Genomic DNA, 25888 nt, shown 5'->3' on the forward strand with positions numbered 1-25888 from the left:
ATATGAACTGAATGAAAGCAGCATGTCTTGCACCTGTGGTAGAGGAGAATTTGGTGTAACAGCTTGAGGAGATTCAGCAGTGACAGAGGATGTGGAGGAAGGAGTTTCAGCATCTTCGACTTCCCCTTCACCCACCACTTCCTGTAGCTCTGCCTGAAGGTGGAAAATATGTCAGGTAATCAACAGGTATCTTTGGTTGTACATTAACAAGGCTGAATTTCAGAGTACAAAAGCATGAAACAAGTTTTTCATTAGCCTGTAGTCGTTGCAGTTGTTATGAAGTTTCTAATGATCATTCAGGCGAAAAAAGAGACAGAACTGTTCAATCTGATTACCTCTATGAGTTTCCGTGGCCTATAAGTCAGAGTGAAGAATAAAGACAGCTTCATTACAACTGCTCCCCTACATCTTAGCTAATGAGTAAATCCAGGTTTTTCAACTTCTAGTGGAAGAGACAGCCAGTTATTTTCAGTGTCATTGTGGTAATTCTCTAAACAGATTCAGATGGGATGCCAACATATAACATTTTCATTGACTAACATTCGGCTGCTAAAATATCTAGAACAGAGGAAACCTGATGGCATAGAGGTACAGTACTAATCATGGACAGCCTTCCCTCATTTATGTAGTATTTGAAAATTGGAACATCCCACCCCGAAATGATGCTACACAACCAGTGCATTTGTTGCTTTCAGGTTGGACTACTATAATGTGTTACAATTAGGATGCCCCAAGAACTCATTAGTACAAAAGTACTAATAAGAACCAGAGAGATATCACATTTTCATTCTCCAGTATTAGCATCTGTTCATCAGTTCCCTATAAAGCTTATTCTAGCATATAAACCTCTTCTCCAGACAAGCAAGGCTCTTACTGATAAAACCACATTATAAATTAAAGACCCTCTTTGTACTATATTATTCTAATAGAACGCTTGGCTGTGAGAGTGCTGGTTTATGCCTCGTTCCATTTACTGCAATCTCATGTAGTGTCCTCCACTTAAGGGTCCTAAAAATAAAGTTGAAGGTATGTTGTCAAATCTGACTGGTTATAAGTATGTTTTAAATTTGACTAATCTTGACATTGTACAAACTGTATTACAAACCCCAAAACAAAAAAGCTTTCATATTTATAACTTTAAACTATTCTTTTTTAACTATTAAAAAACAATAAATAAATAAATTTGCAAACGCAACAAATACAGACCAAAAGAGCTTCATCATCTTCCACATCAGCATCATCTTCATCTTCGTCCACATCTCTCATACATTCATCAGCCATTTTTGCAATATCCTCCATGGGCAGGGGAGCTGGAGAATAGCAATAGCAAAACACTGTGATGTATCCAACTAGGTTTATATGTGACAACAACAACGACATACACACATATCACATGATAACATAACAATAACTCAATAACACCATTAGTTGCAACAATAAATATGAAGTTGTATCTCTATACACTCAAATGTTGCTGCATATGCCCATTAACTTCCTTACTGCTTAATCAGGAGACTATTTTATACATTCATATTAATCCATTAATTATATTGCATAGTCTGAAGAGACATCTACTGGGAATTTGTTTTGAAGCAAGATAGATATTTCACTGACTACCGTATGTGACAAATAAATCCTGCACATTTTGTTTTGAACAGCACAAACCATCCAGTGTATAACCAGGAGCTGAAGGCTTGCAGGTTGACTGCACTTACTCCTTCCTTTTTGCTTGGCTCTCCCCCCAGCAGCAGCTTTATTTCCAGTTATAGCAGCAAGTTCAGCCTCCAAATCCGGGTCGTCCAGATTCTCATCCATACCCATCATCATCTCCCCAGGGTCCATGTCAACAAACAGACCCATCTGAAACCAGGAAGTAGCGGGAAAAACATCACTCCCTAGACAAATGTTGTCAGAGCAGGGGAAAACACACCGCAACGCATTTAGAGATAGACTGATAAACAAATGAGTGCTGTCACCTGTTTGGCTGCAGCAGCGCCCTGGCCTTTGGGCAGCGGTCCTCTCTTCTTTTTACCAAACATGTTGTTGTTGTTATGACTTCTTTAACAAGCACCTAAACGATATCCAAGTGACCTACAAACTACAAAAACATAAAATACACCGTGTTGAGTAATGTTAGCAGTGTGGTCGCAGTCCTTAAATCATGTGAGCGGTTGTCAGGTGCCTCCCAAACAGACAGTCCTGCGAACGGACGGTTAGCTGAGTAGCTAGCTGTTAGCTAATCATCTCTGTAGCTTCTAATTCGAAAAGTTTATCAACGAAGAATAAACAGCCCAACTCCGTCAGTACTAGACAGCATTTAAGACAGTTTCATCAAACTACAGCAGCGTCAGGCTCAATACCTGCTCGTAGACCACTTCATCTGAGAGTTGTCAGAGGAACTGTTTCATTTCTGTGGTTTGACATGGTAATAGATTTGTGTAAGTACGCATGCGCAAATGAAGGGAGCGCCCCAAGTAGTGTAGGATACTTTGGGTTGTTTTACCCTTTTAAATGTCTGTCAGGCGCCGCCAGGTTAAAATTCAACCCATATATTTTTCAGTTTATTGCAGAAACATTGAGACCATCAGACTTTTCCCGAATCCGGTTCTGTATTTCCCTCTCACTCTTTCGTATTTTTATCTTTTTGTGATATTTTCCCACACAATTCCAACATCCGACACTGGCTTTGACATAAGAGGGAGATGGGGTCAAAGGTTAGTGGAGCCACATAACTGATAAATTTATTAAAGAAAGAAAGAAAGAAAGAAAGAAAGAAAGAAAGAAAGAAAGAAAGAAAGAAAGAAAGAAAGAAAGAAAGAAAGAAAGAAAGAAAGAAAGAAAGAAAGTGTAAATTGTATTAATTGTCCATATAGTCTACCTTTCTGTACCTGCCACTGTGGCTGGAAGTTTGAACAAATTTGTCTACAACTAAAGAAATTTTGAATTGCAGAGTTCAAAGGTGGCTCGACTTGTAATCTCACACCCCGCTCAAATAAAAATTAAATAGAAAAAAAAAAAAAAAAAAAAGATAGTTTGGAAAAACTGCAAGTAAAATTGATTTCATGTCACAAAACTATAATGTCTAACTTTACTCCACATCAGAATCATTATAAGTGTTGTTACTTGGAAGATGTTGACAAATATTTGATCTACAGCTCATTTTATTAATGACTGATGGAAAAATACAACATGAATAGCGGGTTAGACTATTTATGTGTATGTGAATTATATTTTAAATGATTCCTCGTTGTTGTCTGAACATCATGATTTGTCAAAGAAGCGCCTGAGTCCAGCGCAGGAATTGTTTCCGTAAGACGATGTCACAACATCAGCACTACACACACACACTTGCAAATACTGTTATGATTACAGTTGAGTGTAATAATTTTTTACTCTGTGTAAGAAACTACAGGCCTTTGAGCTAGTCAGTCAACTTCTGCAACTGCTGCATTTAGTCCTTGCAAGTAAACGTTTCTTGATACGGTAATTCAGCGACTCTGCCTTTTGTCTCAGATCATTTTTCTTTCAGATGTCTTTTGCGCTTTTTCATTCTTGTTATGTTTTGTCATTTGCATTATTGTTTTCATTTTGTTTCATTTCCGTCTTCTTCAATGCTGTTTTCTTCTTTAACGTTGATTCTGTGTTATTGACGGAATCTTTGATTTCTCGTGTTTATTTTAATGAAGTCCTAACTCACAAAATCATTTAGGCTACTTGAGTTATCATCTTATTACGTCCTGTTGTGTGTTTTATGTTGTTTTCATCCTCCTACATTTGTCATGTGCGATGTACTAATGGATACACCAAGGGTTCAGCTTTTCTTATGTGCTACTGACATTACATACAAATATTCAGGTGTGAAATTATATAAAAGAAAACCAGTGGATAGTTAAACGAGAAAGCAAGAGGCCTGTTTGGAAAATGTAAGGAGTAGAAAGTAGAGTTAAAGGAAAGAAGTGACAAGAAAAACAAATACCCAAGAGTAGTCCAGGTCCCTGAAAAATGTACTTACGCAACAAAGTATGTACTTTGTTACTTCCCTCCTCTGTATTCTGGGAATATGCACTGGTACTCATGACGGACGGATATTGGTAACACCTACTTCGGTTAGACAATAGATCAAAATGTGGAAAAAATGGTCATAATCTCTTTGCCTTACCTTCACCGTCACAGACATTCTGAATTATTTGAGCATACTGTACCTGACATAATCCAGTTCTTCTGACAATCGAAATGAAGGACTAAATACAATACTTAGCTCCTCACCTTTAAAATGAAATAAATCCATTCTAAAATCCTGAAAATATTTATTCATCCATTGAACAGCTAAGAGTGAGATTTAAGAGATTACAATACTGTACTCTTTGTCATATAGAAACTGAAACCATCGATGGTGTTTGTTTGTTTTTTTACACTGTTATGTGCCGACATTCTGTAATGATATTTTGGGAGGATTTACAAGACTATGTTGTCCTTCACGCTCCTCACACTGGCTATAATATTCTGTTTGGCATCAACATGAAGGACAAAAACTGATTTAATAATTCTGAATGATATTTCAATAACTGGAAAGAGCACATAATGGAAGTAGTTGCTGACTAAATTGTTAGATACTAGAGCTACTGTAATATATAACAGATGTGCATGAAAGTGTCTGTCAAACCAATTTTCTCACAATATTTCCTTTAACAGAAGTAAAATAAAGCACTCTTCAGATTCTCGTGATATTTATTTATAAAACATACAAATGTAAGTAAGCAAAATAAAGGTATTATTTTCAAATAAAGTTAATATCTCTTCATATACAATTATGTCCTCATTCAGTGGAGCTTCATTCCTCTTTTCTAAAATGAAAAACAGTTAACACAACCTGCTTTAAGACACTTTTTCAACCAAAATGACAAGTGCCATACAGTGAAGTTTAACCCATTCAGCTTTTATGGTGATTATTACCCCGCCGCCCGAAGGGGGAGGCAAGGGGTATTGTTTTCGGTTCGGTTTGTTTGTTTGTCAATGCTTCAGCAGCAAAAGTATTGTTTCAATTCATACCAAATTGGGTTTATAGATTGCCAGTGACCCAGAATAGATGTAATTCCATTTTGGGAAAGACAGGTCAAAGTTCAAATTTTTTATGATATTCTAAAATCTTCCCAATTACTTAAAATGGGTGAAATACGTGCTAAGGGCGGGGTTTATTGTGCCTGGCACCACTTGTTTTAGTATTACAGTTATACTGTATTCACAAAATACATATTTTTTGATAGCTCTGTGCTTTTTCTCAAAATAAATATCACTCCACACTTAACACTAGCGCCCCCTGTTGTCATTCTGAAAGTCATTCTCTACACAGACAGATGTCATACAGCTGTCGCTTGAACCACACTGGGCCTGATACTGACTTGTCATCAAACAAAAAAACATAAAAATTCAGTTCTGTATAGCAGAATACACAGACACACATGTCTGTCAGTAACAGTGTTAGTTTCCTGATTAAGAGCAACAAACACTGATGATCAGGCATAAAAGACCATGCAACTATAACATTCGTATTCTATTGGGCAGCTCAACCCTTTCTTGGTCAACTTGCCAAGCATATTTTGCTCAATTGGTCCTTTTGAAAGTGGAAATAGAAATTGGTGAAGCACTACTTGTATGCAGTTGCAAAAATGGAGAGTGTTGACATTTTGCCCCACACCCCAATATCTGGAGTATTCCATTTATTTTGAGACGCCCTATAAGGAAACATCCAGCTCTACTTGCATGTCTGGATGTAGCGGCGGACTGTGTTAACAGATATTGGTTTTCCAAAGTAGTCCCGAGCCCAGTGGACTATATTCACCACAGTAGCATCAGGGTTTGTCATGCAGTGCTCTCTGAAGGCCTGAAATTCACACTTATTCAACAGTGGTTTGCGTCCTTGGCCTTTACGTAATGAAGTTCCCCCAGACTCCCTGAATCTTTTCACAATATTATGCACTGTAGATGGTGAAAGTCCTAAATTCTTTGCAATTTTACGTTGAGGGATGTTTTTTTTGAATTGCTCAACAATTCTGTCACGGAGTTTTGCATTATGAGGTGAGCCACGAACCAACCCAACTACAAACAAGTCTTCTACACATTCAGATGATGTCTGCTCGTCTTCAGTGCCAGGTATCAGGGTGGTCGCCTCCAAACCATCCTCGAAGAGAGTGAAGTCAAGTGGTGTAGGTACAGGGGACTGGGGTCGCTGGGGATCTACGGGCCAACATGGAGCACTAGGGACTCCAGTGGTGACAGGTGGAGGAATTTCTGCCTCACACTCATTCAACTTTGGTCTGCGTCCTTGGCCTTTACACCGTGAGGTTCCCCCAGACTCCTTGAATCTTTTCACAATATCATGCACTGTAGATGGAGAGAGTCCTAAATTCTTTGCAATTTTGCATTGAGGAACATTCTTTTTGAATTGATTGACAATTTTGTCATGAAGCTTTGCACTATGTGGCATGCTGTGACCGAGGCAATCCATCAACAAGTCATCCTTTGTCTGCTCTTCTACACTGCCAGGCATCAGTGTGGTCATCTCCAACTCATCCTCTGAGGAAGTAAATTGAGAAGATGTAGGTACAGGGGAAGGAGGTCCAGGGGCGACACCTGGAGAGATTTCTGTCTTACTCACAGGTCTCTCTTTTTTCACAGCAGACAACGCTGATGGCAGAGTCTGTGGAGAAACATAGTAACAAACATTGAGGTCTGCGTCTCCTTCGTCACCTTAAAACCACATAATTATAATTCTAAACATCTACATTGTTGCACACTTATTACATATATATCTTTAATTATCATATTGATTATATATTGTCTAGTACACTTTGTACAAATTGCTGTTCTAATTTTGTGTCTTAGAAGAGTATTTTAATGTATGTATATATGTTTAATGTAGGTATATTTCTATGTATATTTGGTTTGTGTGTGTGTGTGTGTGTGTGTGTGTGTGTGTGTATAATTTTTTTCTTTTTCTGTTGCATTGATAATTTCTTTCCTGCTACTTTTTATTACACTTGAATGGCGCGACTGTAACACCCAAAAAATTCCCCCTGGGATTAATAAAGTATTCCGATTCTGATCACTGTTGTTAGAAACAAAGTCTCATTTCAGTCTAGCTACTCCTGCTAAAAATAACTGGCAAAAATTCAAAGACGCCACCTTATATAACAATTTGAGAATGTAAAAAAAAAAAAAAGGGTAAGACAAAAAACAGCCACATTGCAGAGCACTGTGATCTTTGAGTGGAAAGTAATCTACTCTAACAAAAGTGATATTTCTGTGTCATCCCTTCTATCTCTGCATTATCCTCTTCAAATTCCCCTTTGCTATGTGAAAGAACAACCTCTGAGCTGCAGCTATACACTGAAAATGGCAAGTTTCGCCAGAGATATGTCTCTTTATGTGCTCTTTTTTCTTGTAACTTCAAACACTACAACATGCTTCCTCTCACACACATGCAACTGTTTTGCTAATGCACTGTCAAAGCATCCTGCATTGAGCACCATCACAGAACTCCACAAACAAACTAGATACATTAACTTTTACTCTTATTCCAGAAATATGGTGTAGAACGCCAGACCAATCTACAGCTCTAGCGTAGCACTTACTAAGTGTTTGGATATGCAAGACTAGGGGAGGGACAAAATATATTGCATTACTTCATGTTGTGATACATTATTGATACACAGGTGGACATAGAAGGGTGTGTGTTAGAGGCCTCTGAGCAACGCACTTCTTGTATATCAAAATTTATTAAACTAATAACAAAACACAGTGAATAAATACTTCATTTTTGATTTTTTTTCCTTTTTAAGGCTGTTTTCTTTCGGCTACACAATCATCATTATATACTGTAATTGACTGTTGTTTAGTTACCAAGTATCACAGAATCATGGACAAAATATTGTGATGATATCAGTTCTGCCATTCCTAAGTCTAGTGTGATCACATATGGATACAAAGAGGCAGCCTGGTTCTCAGCTCTAAATGAATCTGTAGCAATGGAACATAGTTACGTGGTTACTAATTCACATTAATCTTGAAGTGGTAGTTGCTTTCAGCTGTTTTTTAACTCTCTCTAATAACATGTCAAAAAAATGAAGCATATTGAATATGAGGAGATAAGAGAGTCATATTGTCTATATATCATTGAACTACGAGGATCAATTTACACAACAAATCTATGTAAGACTGCATTATATTTTAAATCCATACAATTTGTCTTCTAAGGTTTAACAATAACAGACTTTTTTTTTGTAAAATTATGAGCTGTGCATGAATTTGAAGGTCAGCAGATGTAGTTTCACTCACCGTCACTTCTGCAGTTTTGGCATGTTGTAAGAAGACTGTCTTGTACATGTTTATTCCCTCCTGCAGGATGTTCTGGTAGCTGCCAGGGGCTGCTAAGGGGCCCTTTTCATCCTGAAGCTTCACAAATGCAACATTCAGACACTGTCAACATTATTTGATAACAGCTTGTATTTTTTTCTAAATCAAGATATTACCCTGAAAAAATTTAAATGCATAAATTCTCCCAGTAATGTGATCAGGTAAGCAGTTTTTTATGGAGATACTGAAAGCGAAGCAGGATCATTAAAGATAAATCTGCCACAGTTAAGTTGATAAAAAATGTCCTCAGTTTGTATGCACTTTTCCCTAAACAGAACAAGATGAAACAAGGTGTCAGAGATGACTGAAAGCAACATGTGTTGTACCTGTGGTAGAGGAGATTTTGTTATAACATCTTGATAAGATTCATCAGTGAAAGAAGATGGTGAGGAATGGGTGTCACTCTCCTCAGATTCCCTTTTAACCACCACTTCCTGTATCTCTCCCTGAATTGTAAAAATATATAAACCAATCAACACGTATTTATCACTGTATACTTAAATGGTGGGAGTACAGAAACAGAAGCATGAAACCAGTAGCTGTTATGACATTTAAAATTATTCTTCAGGTCTTTAAACAAACTAGACGACAAAATCTGTTTGTATTCAGGAAACTTTTTCAAAGCAATGAGTTGGTCAGTAGTGAGGCATGAAGATGGCTGCCATGGTTGTGGTCACATTTACTCCTGTCCATCATACTGATTAAATGCTAATTAGAAGAGGAGGCAGCCTGTGTCATACATATGGTATAATTTCTTTTAAATCAGCTTCATTACTTTTGAACATTGTGATGTTCCACAAAGGAAAAAACTTGAATTTTCACAGTTGATTCACTTGACCACACATTTAAAGGTGCGGGAGACTTTCGTCACCAATTTTTCATCAAATCTGTAAAACCCCAGTCATAGCCTAAGTATCACGAATCCGTAAGTCTTTCTGTGATTACTCACCTGAATCTCTTCCCTCACGGTGAACAATTTCGAAGTGCCATCCACCATAAACAAACCATGTGTTTACAAACAGAGTTGGTAGGGAAGCAGAGGTTCGCATAGCCACTTGGCAGCGGCAGCACAGCCATATGATATCATGTGGCTGCAACAAACACGACACGGAAACGGCTGAAATGTGGAAACTGCTGGAGGGAAGCGGAGCAAGTGGAGCTCTGCCTGGCAGCGGCAGCTGCAAAAAACACGATGCAGAAATGGCTGGAGCTCTGCTTCCCTCCAGTCATTTCCGCATTTCAGCCATTTCTGTGTCGTGTTTGTTGCAGCCATATGATATCATATGCAGCTGCCAGGCAGCTGCGCAAACCTCTGCTTCCCACAATGCACGTCGCAACAAAATTCCAAAGATGCCTGAGTTACCTACTGGCTCTGTTCATAAACACATGGTTTGTTTATGGTGGATGGTACTTCGAAATTGTTCACCGTGAGGGAAGAGATTCAGGTGAGTAATCACAGAAAGACTTACGGATTCGTGATACTTAGGCTATGACTGGGGTTTTACAGATTTGATGAAAAATTGGTGACGAAAGTCTCTCACAGCTTTAAAACAAAGATCATCATTTGAAACAAAATCATAAACAGAGGCAACCTGGCAGGATGGAGTTGCAGTACTCTTTCTTTCACTTGTAATCTCCTTCCCCACAAATTAAAATCCTGAACTATATCATAGGCAAAATAAAGCTACATTTTTAGAGGTAAAAAAAAATATGCAAGTTTTGCCTATTGATTTTGTATGATAATATAGAAATACAAACCAAAAAGTCTTCTTTATCTTCTAAATCATTGTCATCGTCATCCTTGCACACATCTCTTAAACATTCAGCCATTTTCGTAATATCCTCCATGGCAAGGGGAGCTGGAGTGACAGAAACACACTATCGTGCATCTGACCAGGTTTAAAGGTGAGATCAATGGCACATCTTACATGATAACAGAAGAATAATGACTCATTAAAAGCTTTAGTAGCTACAATGTCACAAACACTTCCATAATCACCCAATTTGTTTTTTAAATGACCATCATGTTCCTCAGGGATAATCCTAAATTTTGTGTTGTCTATATGAATAATAGAGCTGTGCTGGATGACACTGTACAGTGTGTGACAATAGAAAAGTGTCTAATTACTTCATAATTAGGTCACAAATCACACTCTTTATGGTGATATTTTTTGTCAAAAGGAGTGTGATTTTTTTGATGATGAAGGTGAGATCAATAAACATGATGAACATGACATGAACATAGCACCGAACAGGAACAGTTTGTGAGGAAGTTACAACTAAAATGGCATAATTTTTGGTTATTTTAATCAATTACTTCATTGAATTTACAGAATAATTATCGCACCCTGGTAGTTTGCTGTGAGCTAACAGTCCAAAGCCCAAACACATTTCACTGTCTACCATATACAAAAGGCTATAGATTCTGACTGAAAAGGGGCCAATCATGAAGTGCATGCATTGTAGTTTTAAATCCAGCAAAGCTTGACTGAACTCACACTTTGCCTTTTTCTTGGCTCTTCCACCACCAGCAGCAGCAGCAGCAGCAGCACCACCACCACCACCACCTTTATCTCCAGAGAGTTCGTCCTCCATGTCCGGGTCATCTAGATTCTCCTCCATCATCTCCTCAGGATCCATGTCTACAAAAAGATCCATCTGAAAACAGGAAGTAAAAGGGGGAACTCAGCTGTCTTGACAGCTGTTGTCAGAGCACTAGGAAACAGCCAGTGGGCTGATGAACCATAGAGTGATGTTACCTGGGTGGATGCAGCTGCGCCCTGGCTTCTCGGCAGGGATGCTCTCCTCTTTTTACCGACCATGATGCTGCTGCTGCTGTTGTCGTTGATGCTGTTGTGGTTATGATGAAATGATATCCAAGTGTTTCAAACTACAACCTACCGACACAAACCGATAAAGAATTGTGTTGAATGATGTAAATAGCGCACTCGCAGTCCTTAAATTACGTGAGTGTTTATCAGGTGCCCCCATAACAAATAATGAGTGGAGAGGTAGCTAGCTGTTAGCTAATTACCTCTGTAGCCCTCAACTCAATTCGGAAATGAAGAGAAATCTTTAAAAAAAAAAAAAAAAAACTGCCAGTGCCAGTACCGCGTACCAGTACCGACAGTTTCACCTAAAACTACATGCATTTGTGTACCTGCTCATTTGTCGCTTTATTAATTCATAATAAAAATTGTTGAATCTCCTGTGGTCTACATCTGTTTGCCTTGACCAGTGAGGGTTTTGTCTAAGTGCGCATGCGTTGCTTTTCTTCTTCTTCTCATCCACCTTTTTCTCCTCCTCCTCCTCCTCGTCTGGCGGACCAGACACACAACCACCTCGAATCCTACATCAAACAGGAATAGGACAACATTCCACTACCAAAATTCCAGACACTCACAGACTGTTGTTAAAAGAAGAGGGAATGCTACACCGTGGTAAACATGGACAGTTTTAAAGTGTAAATATTTATGTTTTCTATGTTGTATTTCAGAATAAAATATGGATTTATGATAATCAGTGCATGATGTTCTTTTCATTTTACATAGTGTAGCAACTTTATTGGAACTAGGGTTGTACATTGGAGTGTGCACAGCTGTAACATTACTTCTAAATGGTCTCAATAATAAAATGCACAAAGATGCGCCATATTATCTCACTCTACATGCATTAAACCATAGGCGCAGGTCTTCAGAACATCTTACCCTTGTCATTGTCTGCCGGGCATTTCCAGGTTACGTGTATGAATAAAATCAGCAAATTAATCTGTGAAGTGTTTGTTCAGTGTCATACAGCGAAACATATATGAGCTTCATGCACAATATAACAGCAAAAAACAAAAAAGTCAGCTATTGGGACTTTACTGGGTCAAAAATGTGAAATGCAGACATGCATAAACACATTAGGAGCTCTTCAAGGACAGAGGCAAAGTAAAGGAATATGGGAGAAGCAAAAAGACTAGTCAAAAATAGACAGACAGAAAGTTCTTCAGACTGTACTGTCAAAAAATAATTTATATTCCAGCAACAGCATTTATTTGGCAGGTAAATTATGTTGTCTGTCACTCCAATTTGTTCTTTCCTTATGATCATAAATATACATAAAAAAGTCAAATAAAACACTCCTCTTCAGATTGTTAAGTTTTAATTTATCAAACTGTGCAAAGGTAAAAGCCAGAATTTCTGTAGTCTGTCAGTACTATTGCTTACTGAACTTTTATTTCTGTGTGGTGAATATCAGGCCAAAAGAAAGAAAGAAAAAAAAGTATTTATTTCACAATTATAGACTGAAATGGTTATGTGTGATTAATAATTTAAATTTCCATTGTAATGATCCTGATCAACTAACTAAATGCAAGTCTGTTTAGTGTAAAATAAGCTTGTTACAGATTTATACAGTGTTCATGGTGTAAAAGTTTATTAAAGGCTTAAGTAAATACTTCCAAAGCTGATAGAAAGTGTTAAAATTACAAATCCCTGTTGTTGCTGCTGAGCAGTTTGGGAAATGACGTGCCAATGGATCGACCATGACGATAGACGACCAGCTCCAACACGTACTCATCCACCTTCACCACCACAGACGTCATCTTCTCAGTTGACATGAGGAAGATGATGGTGAAGAGAGCTACTTCAAACTCCGGACTTACACCGATGAAAGTGCCACCGACTGGTTTCACCAAGCCCTTCCAACTGAACTGCAGGTTCAGGACATGGTCATCTTCATCAGGCTGGAAAACCACAGTGAAAAACTTAAGAAAGGAAATCAGACTTGTGTGCTGTAATGTAACCAGACCGGTTGAGTAATGGAACTGACCCACATGTAATGTGATTAGTAAATACGTAACCAGTATATTTACAATGTATGAAGTGACTATTTTCTTACTGTATCCTTGTTGTCTCTTGCTTTGTAGCCTTTATAGTCAATATGATCATGTTTCTCCTGAAGGTAGAACTGGACCCAGTTGTGAAGACCCATGATCTCCTGGCCATGTTTGGTTTCTCCAACAAACACATGTTCAAACCCACAGGAATCCTGACTGCAAAAAAAACCCCAAACAAAACAAAACAAAACAAAACAAAACAAAACAAAACAAAACAAAATAAAACACTTAGTATGGCTCCGTTTTGTTTCCATTACTGTTTAAATAAAAGATGAGACATGCAATCCTAACAAAACTGATGAGTGCCACCAAGTGAAATTTAACCCTTCTAGACACTTTTCTTTTCATAATGATTTCAGTACAGCCTTCACAAAATATATCCACTTACTAGCTGTTTCCACATCTTTCAACCTGATCCAATATTTGGGCATATACTTTTACATTGACAACCAGGCAAAATACCACCAACTTGTGATAATAAATCAAGAAAAGTGAAGGGTCAGATGTCATTTAGATCAGTTGTTCTCAACTGGTGGGTCATGTGACACAAAAGTGGGCCGCAAACCCATCTTTAGCGGGATGCAGGCCTTTGCAAACAATAATGTTAAGAAACAAATCCTGTGTGTCAGAAAGTCTATTTAATTTCCGGGACTTTTATTTTGAAGTTGACGTGTACTTTGCCGTAGCGCGGTCTTTTCCGCTGTCGGCAGATGTGCATGAGTAATGGAGAAGTGGTCCGTGTGCGTGCATGACGCAGTGTGAGTACTTATGCCCTAATTTGTTTATATCTATCTGTTATGGCATCGCTCAGTGGTTTGTGTATGTTTCCAATGTTTCCGATGCGGGTTAGCATTACTCGAGTATATTAATATTATGTAGAATCTGTTAGCTGAATTTACGAAGCTGTTAAATGGGCATTAGCAAGTGTTAGCTTAGCTTGTTTATTTTCCGTGCACTTACTTGTGATAAGCCTTGAGTTATACTCGCTACCCAACTCCAGACCATTTTTGTGTATTGCTTACTTTTACAATTTGACTCCTGTTCATCATGCTAATTGTAATTTGGCACGGGAGCTCCGTGTGTTCAATTCACACAAGTGTTGCGTTCGTACCGCGCATGTTGCGCTGTTTGCCCACAAGAGGGCGCCAGAGACCACTAAATAATTTTGTATCGCTCGTGTGCATCTCTATTGTACTTTCTTTGTATTTCAATGTGTGAGATGTTGACTGAAGCACATGTACTTTGATTTTCTTTATTAATATATTGTTTAATCTTCTTTTTGTATTTTTATAGAACCGCACACACCCCCATGCATGTAAACATATAAACCTTTGGGAATAAATGACTCCTGAACCAACTCTCTGACCGGAGTTTCTCTTCAGTGACATCCTATCTAATCTGAACTAGCAATCCAGAGTTCCATGCTCTTTCACATGGTCCTTCGAGCCAGATCAGATAGTTTACTGAAGACAATATGGAGTCACTACAAACCCCTGTGGACTCAGCAGAGCATCTCAGACCCCAGCGAGAGATGCGGCCACCAGCATACCTCACTGATTATGAAGTTGGATACAATCCTACAGTGATGGGACCATCTGCATCCAACATCCATGAGGAAGCTAGAGCAGTAGCTGCCAGAGAAGCACATTTTTACCACACTGCAGCAGCTTCTCATAGCAGTAGACCCAAGTCCCAAAGCAGTGTTGGATCAAGCACCAGGAGCTCAGTTTCCAAGAGGTCAGTTACAGACACACTGTCAAACCTGTAGGTGGCAATATTGGAGGAAAGGGTTAAACGCATGGAATTAGCCGAGGTGCAGAGGCAGATTATGGAGGAGACCCTGGTCAATGAACATTGCAGTCTTCTGGACAAACAGGCTCGAGATGCACTCAATGAAAAGGAGACTCTCCTCAGAGAACAAGAGCGGCAGAGGCGTGAATTAGAGGAAAAAGCAGAAACTGCTTACAAGGCTAAGGAGGCAATAACTAAACATCTGATGCTGCAAAGGCGACTGAAAGAGAAGGAGATGGAAGTAGAGAAAGCTGCTATGATAACCTCCTTCCTACAGGAGGAAGCACCCCAGAGCCCTGCTCACTCCAGACCTATCAGTGAATGTGAATACAACCCCCGGCTTCTAGCCAATTCCCATACATTACTGTCACACTCACATGGTCAACCTGAACAGCTCCACTCTACACCATCAACTAACGTTCCACTACCACCCTTTATTCCAACAGCTAATCCTCCTGTCTCCATTAGCCCCCCAGTGACTCAAATCCAGCCTGCTCCGCTAGACCAAGCTAATGCTACTATAACCAGGCCAACCATGCTACCACCTACATATACCACCTTACCTTCCTCTACGCCAGCAGCCACCAACCAAGCTCCTCAACTATGTCCGGTATCCACCATGGATGCCACCAGACCTCAGGCTCAACCACCCTCTCTAGCTCCCAATACGGCTCCGCTTAGCCAGCAACCGACGGGCTTCAGTCAAGTACAAGTCCCGCCTGTCCCTCTATATTATCCACAGCAACAGCCAATGCTACTGTATGCAGGTATGCTGCCTTATCCTTACCCCACTGTTCCACCTTTACTACAACAGGTGCCAACGCCTCATATGGGGTCTAGAGTACCACCCAATCCTGAACTTATGGAGCTATTAGTTGCCACATCGTATGGATTGCCTAGACCTACATTACCCCACTTCGCATCTGGTAAAGAGTCAGACTTCGCCCTACTTAAGATGGCTTTAGACAATCTGCTCGAGTCTCATACCCACCTCACAGAACAGTTCAAATACCAAATTCTCCTTGATCACTTAAAGCTGTCAAGTGCATATAAGTTAGCCCAAGCATATATGCACGATCCAAAGCCATATACTTCGGCGCTCCAGGCACTCCAGGTTAACTATGGACAACCCCGGCAGCTGGTGCAGAGTGAGTTAGGGGCCATCTTAAACTCACCCCCAATAAAAGCGGGAGATCCAGAGGCATTCGACAATTTTGCTCTTTCAGTCCAGGCTTTGGTGGGCATGTTACGCTCCTTAGAGGGTGAGAATGGCTATGAACTGCTATGTGGTTCTCACGTAGATAGACTACTCAGCAAACTGCCAGCTGGTTATCGAGATGGGTTTGTTGAGTACAGCTTGAACCAAGGCATCCTGAGGACTGGAACAGACCAGACAAATGCGCTTGTAGATTTCTCCACTTGGCTTAAGTTCAAGTCCCAAGCAAAGCGTATCTCATCAAGAGCAGCCACTATGTTCCAAGAGCAATCAAAGGGCCAAGTGGTCAAAGCCCAGAAGAAATCTTTGGGCCATCCATCTAATGTGTACTATAACACAGAGAGCCAAGCTAAAGTCACTACTTCAGATCCAGATCGCAGTACCAAGCCTCCTAAGGCAAAACCAGGTCTCAAACCTTACTGCCCGTACTGTGATTCCAGAGAACACTACCTCAGTCTATGTCCTCAGTTTAAAACACTCTCTGTAGTTGAAATTGCTGCATGGATCAAAGACAGAGGTTGCTGGAGATGTGGAAGGAATCATACTCCAGAAGCATGCACTCTGAAGAAGCCATGTAAAGTCTGTAAGCACCAACATCTAACTGTGCGTCATAAAGTGTGTCAGCAAGGAACCAGAAAGGTGTTAATGGTCAGCTCTGCTCCTACAACTGTGTATGTTGGTCATCCAAATCGTCTGCACAACGTTATGCTCAAGTTGGTGAAGGTACGTTTATACAATGCAGAACACTCCTTAGAATGTTTTGCTGTTCTGGATGATGGATCAGAAAGAACCCTCATTCTTCCCTCAGCCGTCCAACGCCTTCACTTAGCTAGAGATCCAGAAACCCTGCCTTTGTGACCAAGAGGTGGTCCACCTACAGGGAGCTGCAGTTTCTTTCAACATCTCCCCAGCTCATGCACCTAAGACCAGATATAACATCAACCATACATTCACAGCTGACGAGTTGAGTCTGTCTGAACATAGTTATCCAGTTAAGTCACTCATGCGCAGATACCCTTATCTGCAAGAACTTCCTCTCCCATTGGTGGACAAAGTTCAATCCTTACTCCTCATTGGATCGGATTATCCACATCTACTCATTCCTAAACAACCAGTCTGATCTGGCCCACCTGGGAGTCCCTTAGCAGTGTGCACCGCTTTAGGATGGGCGTTGCAAGGCCCAGCCAATCTCAGTCAATTTCCTGATGATCACTCACACTGCTACTTCGTTACATCTCCCACTTCAGAGCTACAGCGACATGTAGAGCGTCTTTGGGAAGTTGATATACTCCCCTATGCTAATACTAAAACTGCCACACGATCCAAGGAGGATATGCAGGCCCTTGATCTACTAGAACAACGTACTGTTAAAGTAGATGTAGATGGCATGACAAGGTATGCGACTCCACTTCTCAGACGCAAAGGGAGCCCTCTGCTGTGGACACCAAAGACCACTCTGCTCCCACAGCTGCGAAGCACAGAGCGCCGTCTAGCTAAAGACACCGCCTTGGCGGACACATACTGCCAAGAGATACAGAAGCTAGAACAGTTGGACTATGCTTCACCCATGCCTCCTGACTCAGTAGACAATTCCAAAGAGTCTTGGTATCTGCCTCACCATACAGTCCATCACAATGGCAAGGCAAGAATCGTTTACAACTGTTCTTACCAGCACAATGGACATAGTCTCAACAGCCAACTCCTGCCTGGTCCTACTTTAGGTCCTTCTCTCCTAGGCGTCCTTCTCCGGTTTAGAGAGCACCATGTAGCCATAAGTGGTGACATCAAAGCGATGTTTCATCAGGTGCGTCTACAACCAGAGGACAAGCTGCTACTCCGATTCCTATGGAGAGGTATGAGAAAGGAGGAGGAACCAACTGTGTATGAATGGCAGGTTTTACCATTCGGGACTACATGCAGTCCATGCTGCGCTACATATGCCCTCCAGAGACACGTGAGGGACAACAGTAAGGGACAGGAGGACATTTTACACATAGTGGAAACTGCTTTCTATGTAGACAGTTGTTTGTCTAGTCTCACAAGTGCGGACCAAGCTAAGACCCTCATAGACCGAATGAGAACAATGCTGTCTGCTGGAGGCTTTGACATAAGGCAGTGGTCCAGCAATATTCCCTCAGTCGTTGAACACCTCCCAGTTGAGGCTAAAGCAGCTAGCACTGAACTGTGGCTTTCCCAGCACACTCAAGACGCTGAAGAACCAGCACTGGGTCTTTGCTGGAACTGTCTCACTTATCGACTGGGGTACCGTCATAGACCAGTAGAGTATTCACAGCCCACTCTGAGGAATGTGTACAAGGTGATGGCAACACAATACGACCCAATTTGATATCTTATCCCCTACACAACCCGAGCAAGGATCCTCATCCAAGACCTGTGGAAAGTAAAAGTTGGTTGGGATGAGAAGATTCGTCCAGAAGCTCTGCTGGATCAGTGGACACAATGGGAGAGTGAACTAGTCTATCTTCCACAAGTTGAAATACCCAGGTGTTACGTTCCACATGAAGCAGATATGGAAACGCCCATACGAGAAGCACACATCTGTGACGCTTCCGAAAGAGCATATGGAGCTGTGGCATATATGCGTACCCAATGCCGCAAAGGTGAGGTCCACATAGCATTTGTGATGACTCGATCACGAGTTAGTCCCCGTAAGCAGTTGTCCATTCCACGCCTTGAACTGTGTGCTGCTTTGACTGGTGCGCAGTTGGCCAAACTCATCATGACAGAACTGTCACTCACTCCCCATCACATCACACTCTGGTCCGACTCTACAACAGTCCTGAACTGGCTCAAATCGGACTCATGCTGTTATAAGGTTTTTGTGGGCACAAGAGTCTCAGAGATCCAGGAACTCACTAAAGGTGCAAACTGGAGGTACGTCAGCACCGTAGACAACCCTGCTGATGACCTTACCCGTGGTAAAACCCTGCACGAGCTCTGTCAGCCAAGCAGGTGGAGTCAAGGTCCACCATTTCTCCAACAACCTCCAGACTCCTGGCCAGTGATGCATGGCGAAGTAGCGCCAGCAGAAGATGAGGATGAATTACGCAAAACCATGTTCTGTGGAGCATCAACCTGTCCTCAAAGTGTAACGTGTGATCTCATCAATGACAACTGGGGCAGTCTTATCAGAGCTACTCACAAGAGCCTTCATGGGGTGGCTAGCGACCAAAGTGGTTCTGCGATGACAGCAGCTGAAGCATTAGCTGCTGAACTACACCTTCTGAGGCAATCACAAAGGGAGAGCTTCCCAGAAGAAGTTGAAACGCTGATTGCTGGTAAGCCCATTTCAACACAGAGTCGTTTGGTTATGCTCTCTCCAGAGTATGATGCAGCTGTCGGTCTGATGAAGGTGGGAGGCAGGCTCCATAGAGCAGAAGATCTCGACCCAGATACCATGCATCCTATCATTCTTGATCCAAAACACTATGTCACCAAACTGCTCATTAAGAAGTATGACCATGACTTTATGCACCCAGGTCCAGAGCGAGTTTTTGCAGAGTTAAGGCAAAGATATTGGATCTTACGGGGAAGAGCATCAATCAAACGCCATCAGCACAGCTGTGTCGAATGTCAAAAATGGCGTGCAAGTCCAGTGGTACCTCAAATGGCAGATCTACCTCCTGCAAGACTCCGTCTATACAAGCCACCTTTCTGGTCTACTGGAGTTGACTGCTTTGGGCCCTACCACATCAAAGTGGGTAGACAGACTGAGAAGCGGTGGGGGCTGATTTTTAAGTGCATGACGACAAGCTGTGTACATCTCGACCTGCTTGAGAGCCTCGACACAGATGCCTTTTTGATGGCCTTGCGTCGATTCATCGCTCGACGGGGTAAACCATTTGAGATCCTGGCAGACAGAGGGACTAACTTTTGAGGTGGAGCTGCAGAGCTACAAGCCAGTTTTGCTGTTCTAGAAGCCCCTCTTCAAGAACAGCTCGCCAGACAAAAGATAGAATTCCGTTTTAATCCCCCCAGTTCTCCACACTTTGGCGGAACATGGGAACGAGAGATTAAGTCAGTCAAGGCAGCTCTCCAAGTCATACTCCAAGACCACATTGTTGCTGAACCTGTACTTCAGACTGTGTTGATCGAGGTGGAGGGAATAATCAACTCAAAACCACTGGGATACATCTCCTCTGATGCCGCTGACCCAGACCCGGTCACACCAAATCTACTTCTCATGGGACGTCGAGATGCATCGCTCCCACAAGCCATCTATGCCTCTAGCGATCTCCTGAGTCGAAGAAGATGGCGACATAGTCAGATCTTGGTTGACCACTTCTGGACTAACTAAATCTGCCATCACCTTCCTGACCTTCAGAAGCACCAGAAATGGCACAAAAACACTGCCAACCTAACCACTGGCCAGGTGGTTATGGTCGTTGACTCACAGTTACCCAGAGCCCAGTGGCCCATCGGGAGGGTGATGAAGACCTGTCCAGGCTCGGATGGTCGAGTCAGGGCAGCAGAAGTGAAAATACAAGGTCACACCTACCTGCGACCAGTCGCGCACCTAGTGCGGCTGCCAGCCAGGGAGGATGAAGTGGACATATGAATGAGACTTTCTTTTGAATTCAAATTTATAGCTAAATTTGGGGGCGGCTATGTCAGAAAGTCTATTTAATTTCCAGGACTTTTATTTTGAAGTTGACGTGTACTTTGCCGTAGCGCGGTCTTTTCCGCTGTCGGCAGATGTGCATGAGTAATGGAGAAGTGGTCCGTGTGCGTGCATGACGCAGTGTGAGTACTTATGCCCTAATTTGTTTATATCTATCTGTTACGGCATCGCTCAGTGGTTTGTGTATATTTCCAATGTTTCCGATGCGGGTTAGCATTACTCGAGTATATTAATATTATGTAGAATCTGTTAGCTGAATTTACAAAGCTGTTAAATGGGCATTAGCAAGTGTTAGCTTAGCTTGTTTATTTTCCGTGCACTTACTTGTGATAAGCCTTGAGTTATACTCGCTACCCAACTCCAGACCATTTTTGTGTATTGCTTACTTTTACAATTTGACTCCTGTTCATCATGCTAATTGTAATTTGACATGGGAGCTCCGTGTGTTCAATTCACACAAGTGTTGCGTTTGTACCGCGCATATTGCGCTGTTTGCCCACAAGAGGGCGCCACAGACCACTAAATAATTTTGAATAGCTTGTGTGCATCTCTATTGTACTTTCTTTGTATTTCAATGTGTGAGATGTTGACTGAAGCACATGTACTTTAATTTTCTTTATTAATATATTGTTTAATCTTCTTTTTGTATTTTTATAGAACCACACACACACCCATGCATGTAAACATATAAACCTTTGGGAATAAATGACTCCTGAACCAACTCTCTGACCGGAGTTTCTCTTCAGTGACATCCTATCTGATCTGAACTAGCAATCCAGAGTTCCATACTCTTTCACACTGTGCTTTATTTTTTATGAAGCAGCGCGCCATCCATTCACACTCTCCAACAGTAGGTGGTGGTAAGATGCTGTAAGGCTAATTAACACCGGACATTTCACATCATAAAAGAAAACCTAAAGTTTCTATTCAAATCATGGTGAAACTCAGGTGTGACAGAGGACACAAACCTCAGTGTGTTTAATGGTTGAATAAGTGACTGAATGCACTTTTACTTTTGATTTAAACTGACCTATTTTAGTGTTACAGAGAATATTTCCCTCTATTTGCATCACCACCAGCTGGTCATTTTGGTTCATCATCAAACTTGTCATCTGTGTTGGCATACTGTGATATTCTATATTATCTCAGGTTCAAAACACCTTTTTTTCTCTTTGCATTGAATACATTTAAGATGTTTAACTTTTATCAATTTTTGGGTCATGGCTTGTAATTATGGAGTGATAGTGGGTCCCGAACCCTGACCAGTTGAGAACCACTGATTTAGATGATATCATTTTTACTTTATTACTCCTTTGTTCCCATGCCAAACCCACTACATTGCAGAAATTATAACTGAAGAGCAAACCATGCAGTATAATAATGATTTTTAAAGGTTGAAACTCATCAGTCTCTTGTAGGGCCAGAGATTGGTCTTGTATTAACTTAGTTCCAGCGCTGGTTAAAACAACCTGTCCACACGCAACACTAACGCCCCCTGCTGTGAAACTCACTCTCCGCCTCTGTCTCTGTCGTACAGACGGAACCAGATGTCATACAGCTGTCTCTTGAACTGCCCTGGGTCTGATGGTGACTGCCCTTTTCTCATCAGGTACTTGTGAGCGAACTAAAAAACATCACAAACATGTCAGGCTGGAAAAGGAAAATGTGGTTAAAGACAAAGAAGACGCTATTTAGTCAAAGTATAGAACACACTGAAAATAGTTTTTGTAAGGCTAAAACATAATTACTTTTGGTTTAGATATTTATTTTAAAAGAAAATATCTCATTATTGATGAAAGAGAAATCAAATATCAATAATTAAAGGAATATTATGTACACACGTGCAGCTGTGACAAAAAAAGACATGACAGTAATGTAACTGTTATGAATACAGTAGTCAACAGTAAATTGTATTCCAACACTCAAATGCCTACTGTACTTTAGATAACTTTATTCATATCCATAGTATTTTTGGAAAACACTATCTGTTCAATGGTGACTCAGCTATGGGATACATGTGACCTCTATACGCTATTAAATGCTAAGTGAATATGCTAATATATACATTCATATGCCACTATTGTTCTGAACATGGCAACATTCTGAATTTGACAGATGTCATAATAAGATCCATTGGGATGGTCTGAATTATACCTTTTTCTGAAGGGAGAATTTATCCAGTTGTGGAATATGCTGACCTTATTGTAGTTCAAGGATTATTTGCAAGTTTCACCACCAGTTAAAACACATGACCCCTGTTTACAGTCAGATGGAGTATAGACAAACATCCTCTTTGGTAAAGATCCACACCCCAAAGAACAGTCCGCATTTGTAGTTAAGAAACATCTACTTATGAAGACCATGAAAGAGGATATCATCGGGTTTTTGCATATCAGTAAACACTGAAAGCCTGACCATATGAGTAAACACTGAAAGCCTGACCTTTACTTGAAGCCTTTTGAGGGAATGAAACAGGAAGTTTGTGTTCACACAGTGGAACAAAAAGTTGAAAAGACCCTTTTTTGACATGTAAACATAAATAAAAGTGGAATTTGGATCAAAGAGCCAAACAGGAATTTTGTCTGGTTTAAAAATTGGGCCAAAAAACTATATTTTGTGCATATTCATTGAGCTCCTCAGAAAACAATATATTGGTAGGTAACCAGCTGTGTAAATAACCACTCTGTTAGACCAGTGTGTGTAAACTGTTAAAACAGTAAGACTTCTGATGACAGACACATTTCAGGGATGACACCTTCTCTTAGAGTTACTGCACCTTCATGACATCTGTCTCCAATATGGCGTCAAGAAAGAGCCTGTTCTCCTGAAGTTCCTCTGAAGTGACTGTCTCTGATTCAGCTGTGGACATCTCATAGTTGTCCAGCAGGTTGATGAAGTCTGGATGAGAGACAGATGATGTATAAAAAGGCTTCTACCAAAAGAGATGAGTAATGAAAAAGAGGTGACACTGAAAACATTAAGTTCTGTAGTCACTACTTACGAGCATACGTCTCAATATGCTTGAGTTTGTCCTCGTTGACATATGAAAAGAGAGGAGCCCTAGCTTTGTCTCTGGCATAGTTACTGCCCTGAGCCACATATCCTGCTCTGCCCTGAAAGTAGCACAGCATGCAGAAATTACATAGGATTCATTTTAAATACATAATATTGCTGGTTTTTAGTGGTGCATAAAGTAATTTTAATATCTTTGAGTGGTGAACTGAATCAGCAATTGACAGATGTAACCACTGACTAAGCATTGAGCATTTTATGCTTGAGAAAACTGAATAAAAAAACTGGACTGAATCAGGTTCATATCCTCCAAATGAAACCACATTTCCTCTGTTGGTCAACTAGTTTCCGGTGCAGCTGGAGTTTGCATTTCTTCCCTGTATCACTGGCTCAGAGCTTTGCATTCATAATGCATTGAAATGACGATAGCACACCTGGAGGGAAATAATATAATCTGTCCCTGGTCTTAGACGGTTGGTATCCAGGGACCAGAGCTGGTTCAGCACCTCACTGAGCTCCTGGCTGGCATTTTGGCTGTGAAAAGACAGAGGTAACAAACATAATAAATGTGGTAATCTTAGTACTAACAGACAGAGATTACATGCAGCAGTATAAAATCTCATTTTACATTCCTCCCCACAGCTATCAGACTTCAGAACAGTCCTTGGTAACCCCCCCATATAAAAGTAGTAAAAGTCTTACTCTTACTAAAAAAGGAAATGGTATTAATTATATATAACAATCTGCTGAAGTGCCGCTCTCTGAAACTGAGGCAACTAAACTGAATTTATTTGTCATCTACAAAGTTTTTTATTTATGTATTTATTTGTTGATTGAAGTCCATTCAGCAGCACCTTAAAGTGCTTCAGCCATTTTACTATTCCTGTTCGCAGAGATTTGTGGAGTTACTCCTATTGTTAAACAACACAAGAGGAGAAATTTGAGAGATGAGTGGGGAAAACTTTAGCAGCCCATAGTGACCCCACCTCCTTTGCTGTATGGCTGTAAGCACAGACTGAAACACGAGACAGACATAACTCTGCACTTCCATAAACCCCGCAGATATGAAGCATATGATTCAAAGGTTAATAAAAGAATCAAGGTCCATTGATGTTGTGGATTTATACTCTTATTTTGATTTCCTTCGCACCCCCTGCTTTTCTGCATTCATTCATTCAGAAAAGTGCCTTCATATGCATCTCATTGCTAAACTAGAATGATGTTCCACTCACTGGACTGAGCTGAGCAAAAATCAAATGACAGGAAGGGGCATCTAGTCAGACAGACACTCCTCTGTTCTTGTTTTATATTTGGCCATAGTTATAAAAATCATGAGGAAGAACAGCCACGTACACTTCTGCTGCACAAAAAGTGTTTGCTGTGCTGTATAATTCAACCCACTAATTACTCCCAGACCCTGCTACATTCACAAACATCCACAACCATCCACAAATCCACTGTCCACATATTCACATATCCAAACCTGTACAAACGTGTAATCTCCACTCAAACAGCTGTTAGTCTCAACTACAAAGACTTCAGTGTTTTACAAGGACAGAGGAAAAACAAATACCTTCAAACTTTCACGGACTTTTTCACATTAACACCAACTAACCGAGTTGAAGTGTCATGTTACAGTGTAGCAACATCAAATATGTGGATGATCACAGTGTGTTAAAAATGTCAGCAAGTGTCTTAAAATGTCAAGAGTCAGACGTAAAGTAAATAAAACTATACTGAACAGAACTTTGTTTGTGTTTAGCCGTATTTCTAGTGCTAAACTTACCCCCTTGCCATGGCTTCGCTGAGTGGAAAATGTTGCAGAGACTTTTTCACATCCTCTCATAAAACTACCATTTGGTGCGGACTGTTATCTGAAGCGTCAATCATGACGTGAACAAAGAAGAAGCCAATCACAAGACTGAATAGCATC

At 40.7% G+C, this 25888-nt stretch overlaps 3 protein-coding genes across 9 annotated transcripts in view; all 3 read right to left on the reverse strand.

Moving 5' to 3' along the window:
• The window catches only part of cc2d1b (coiled-coil and C2 domain containing 1B), a 29821-nt gene extending 18167 nt beyond the window's left edge, over window positions 1-11654 (reverse strand). For 4 of the 7 annotated variants that reach the window (XM_030161449.1, XM_030161448.1, XM_030161450.1 and 1 more), the window contains exons 1-5: window positions 2361-2439; window positions 1977-2098; window positions 1716-1860; window positions 1207-1310; window positions 34-153 (exon numbers count right to left, since the gene is read on the reverse strand). In XM_030161449.1, coding sequence (XP_030017309.1) covers window positions 34-153; window positions 1207-1310; window positions 1716-1860; window positions 1977-2039 — 432 coding nt within the window. In that variant the 5' untranslated portion in view covers window positions 2040-2098; window positions 2361-2439. Of the gene's footprint in view, window positions 1-33; window positions 154-1206; window positions 1311-1715; window positions 1861-1976; window positions 2099-2360; window positions 2440-10979; window positions 11071-11171; window positions 11310-11572 lie in introns of those variants that run through there. The other 3 variants (XM_030161453.1, XM_030161451.1, XM_030161447.1) reach the window with 3 other exon arrangements.
• On the reverse strand, window positions 5173-10657 carry LOC115438015 (uncharacterized). Its single transcript, XM_030161454.1, has 4 exons — window positions 10171-10657; window positions 8739-8858; window positions 8335-8475; window positions 5173-6697 (listed from the first exon to the last, which is right to left on the reverse strand). The coding sequence occupies exons 1-4, from the start codon at window positions 10258-10260 to the stop codon at window positions 5753-5755; spliced, it is 1296 nt and encodes a 431-aa protein (XP_030017314.1). The 5' UTR covers window positions 10261-10657; the 3' UTR covers window positions 5173-5752.
• Window positions 11655-12541: 887 nt separating the features above from the next.
• Window positions 12542-25845, reverse strand: LOC115438017 (poly(U)-specific endoribonuclease-C). The gene is made up of 7 exons (XM_030161456.1): window positions 25742-25845; window positions 24390-24489; window positions 23945-24056; window positions 23720-23841; window positions 22455-22567; window positions 13297-13450; window positions 12542-13141 (listed from the first exon to the last, which is right to left on the reverse strand). The coding sequence occupies exons 1-7, from the start codon at window positions 25750-25752 to the stop codon at window positions 12881-12883; spliced, it is 873 nt and encodes a 290-aa protein (XP_030017316.1). The 5' UTR covers window positions 25753-25845; the 3' UTR covers window positions 12542-12880.
• Between the last annotated feature and the right edge of the window lie 43 nt (window positions 25846-25888).

This window comes from Sphaeramia orbicularis, chromosome 17, assembly GCF_902148855.1.
Source record: "Sphaeramia orbicularis chromosome 17, fSphaOr1.1, whole genome shotgun sequence".
NCBI classification, from domain to species: Eukaryota; Metazoa; Chordata; class Actinopteri; order Kurtiformes; family Apogonidae; genus Sphaeramia; species Sphaeramia orbicularis.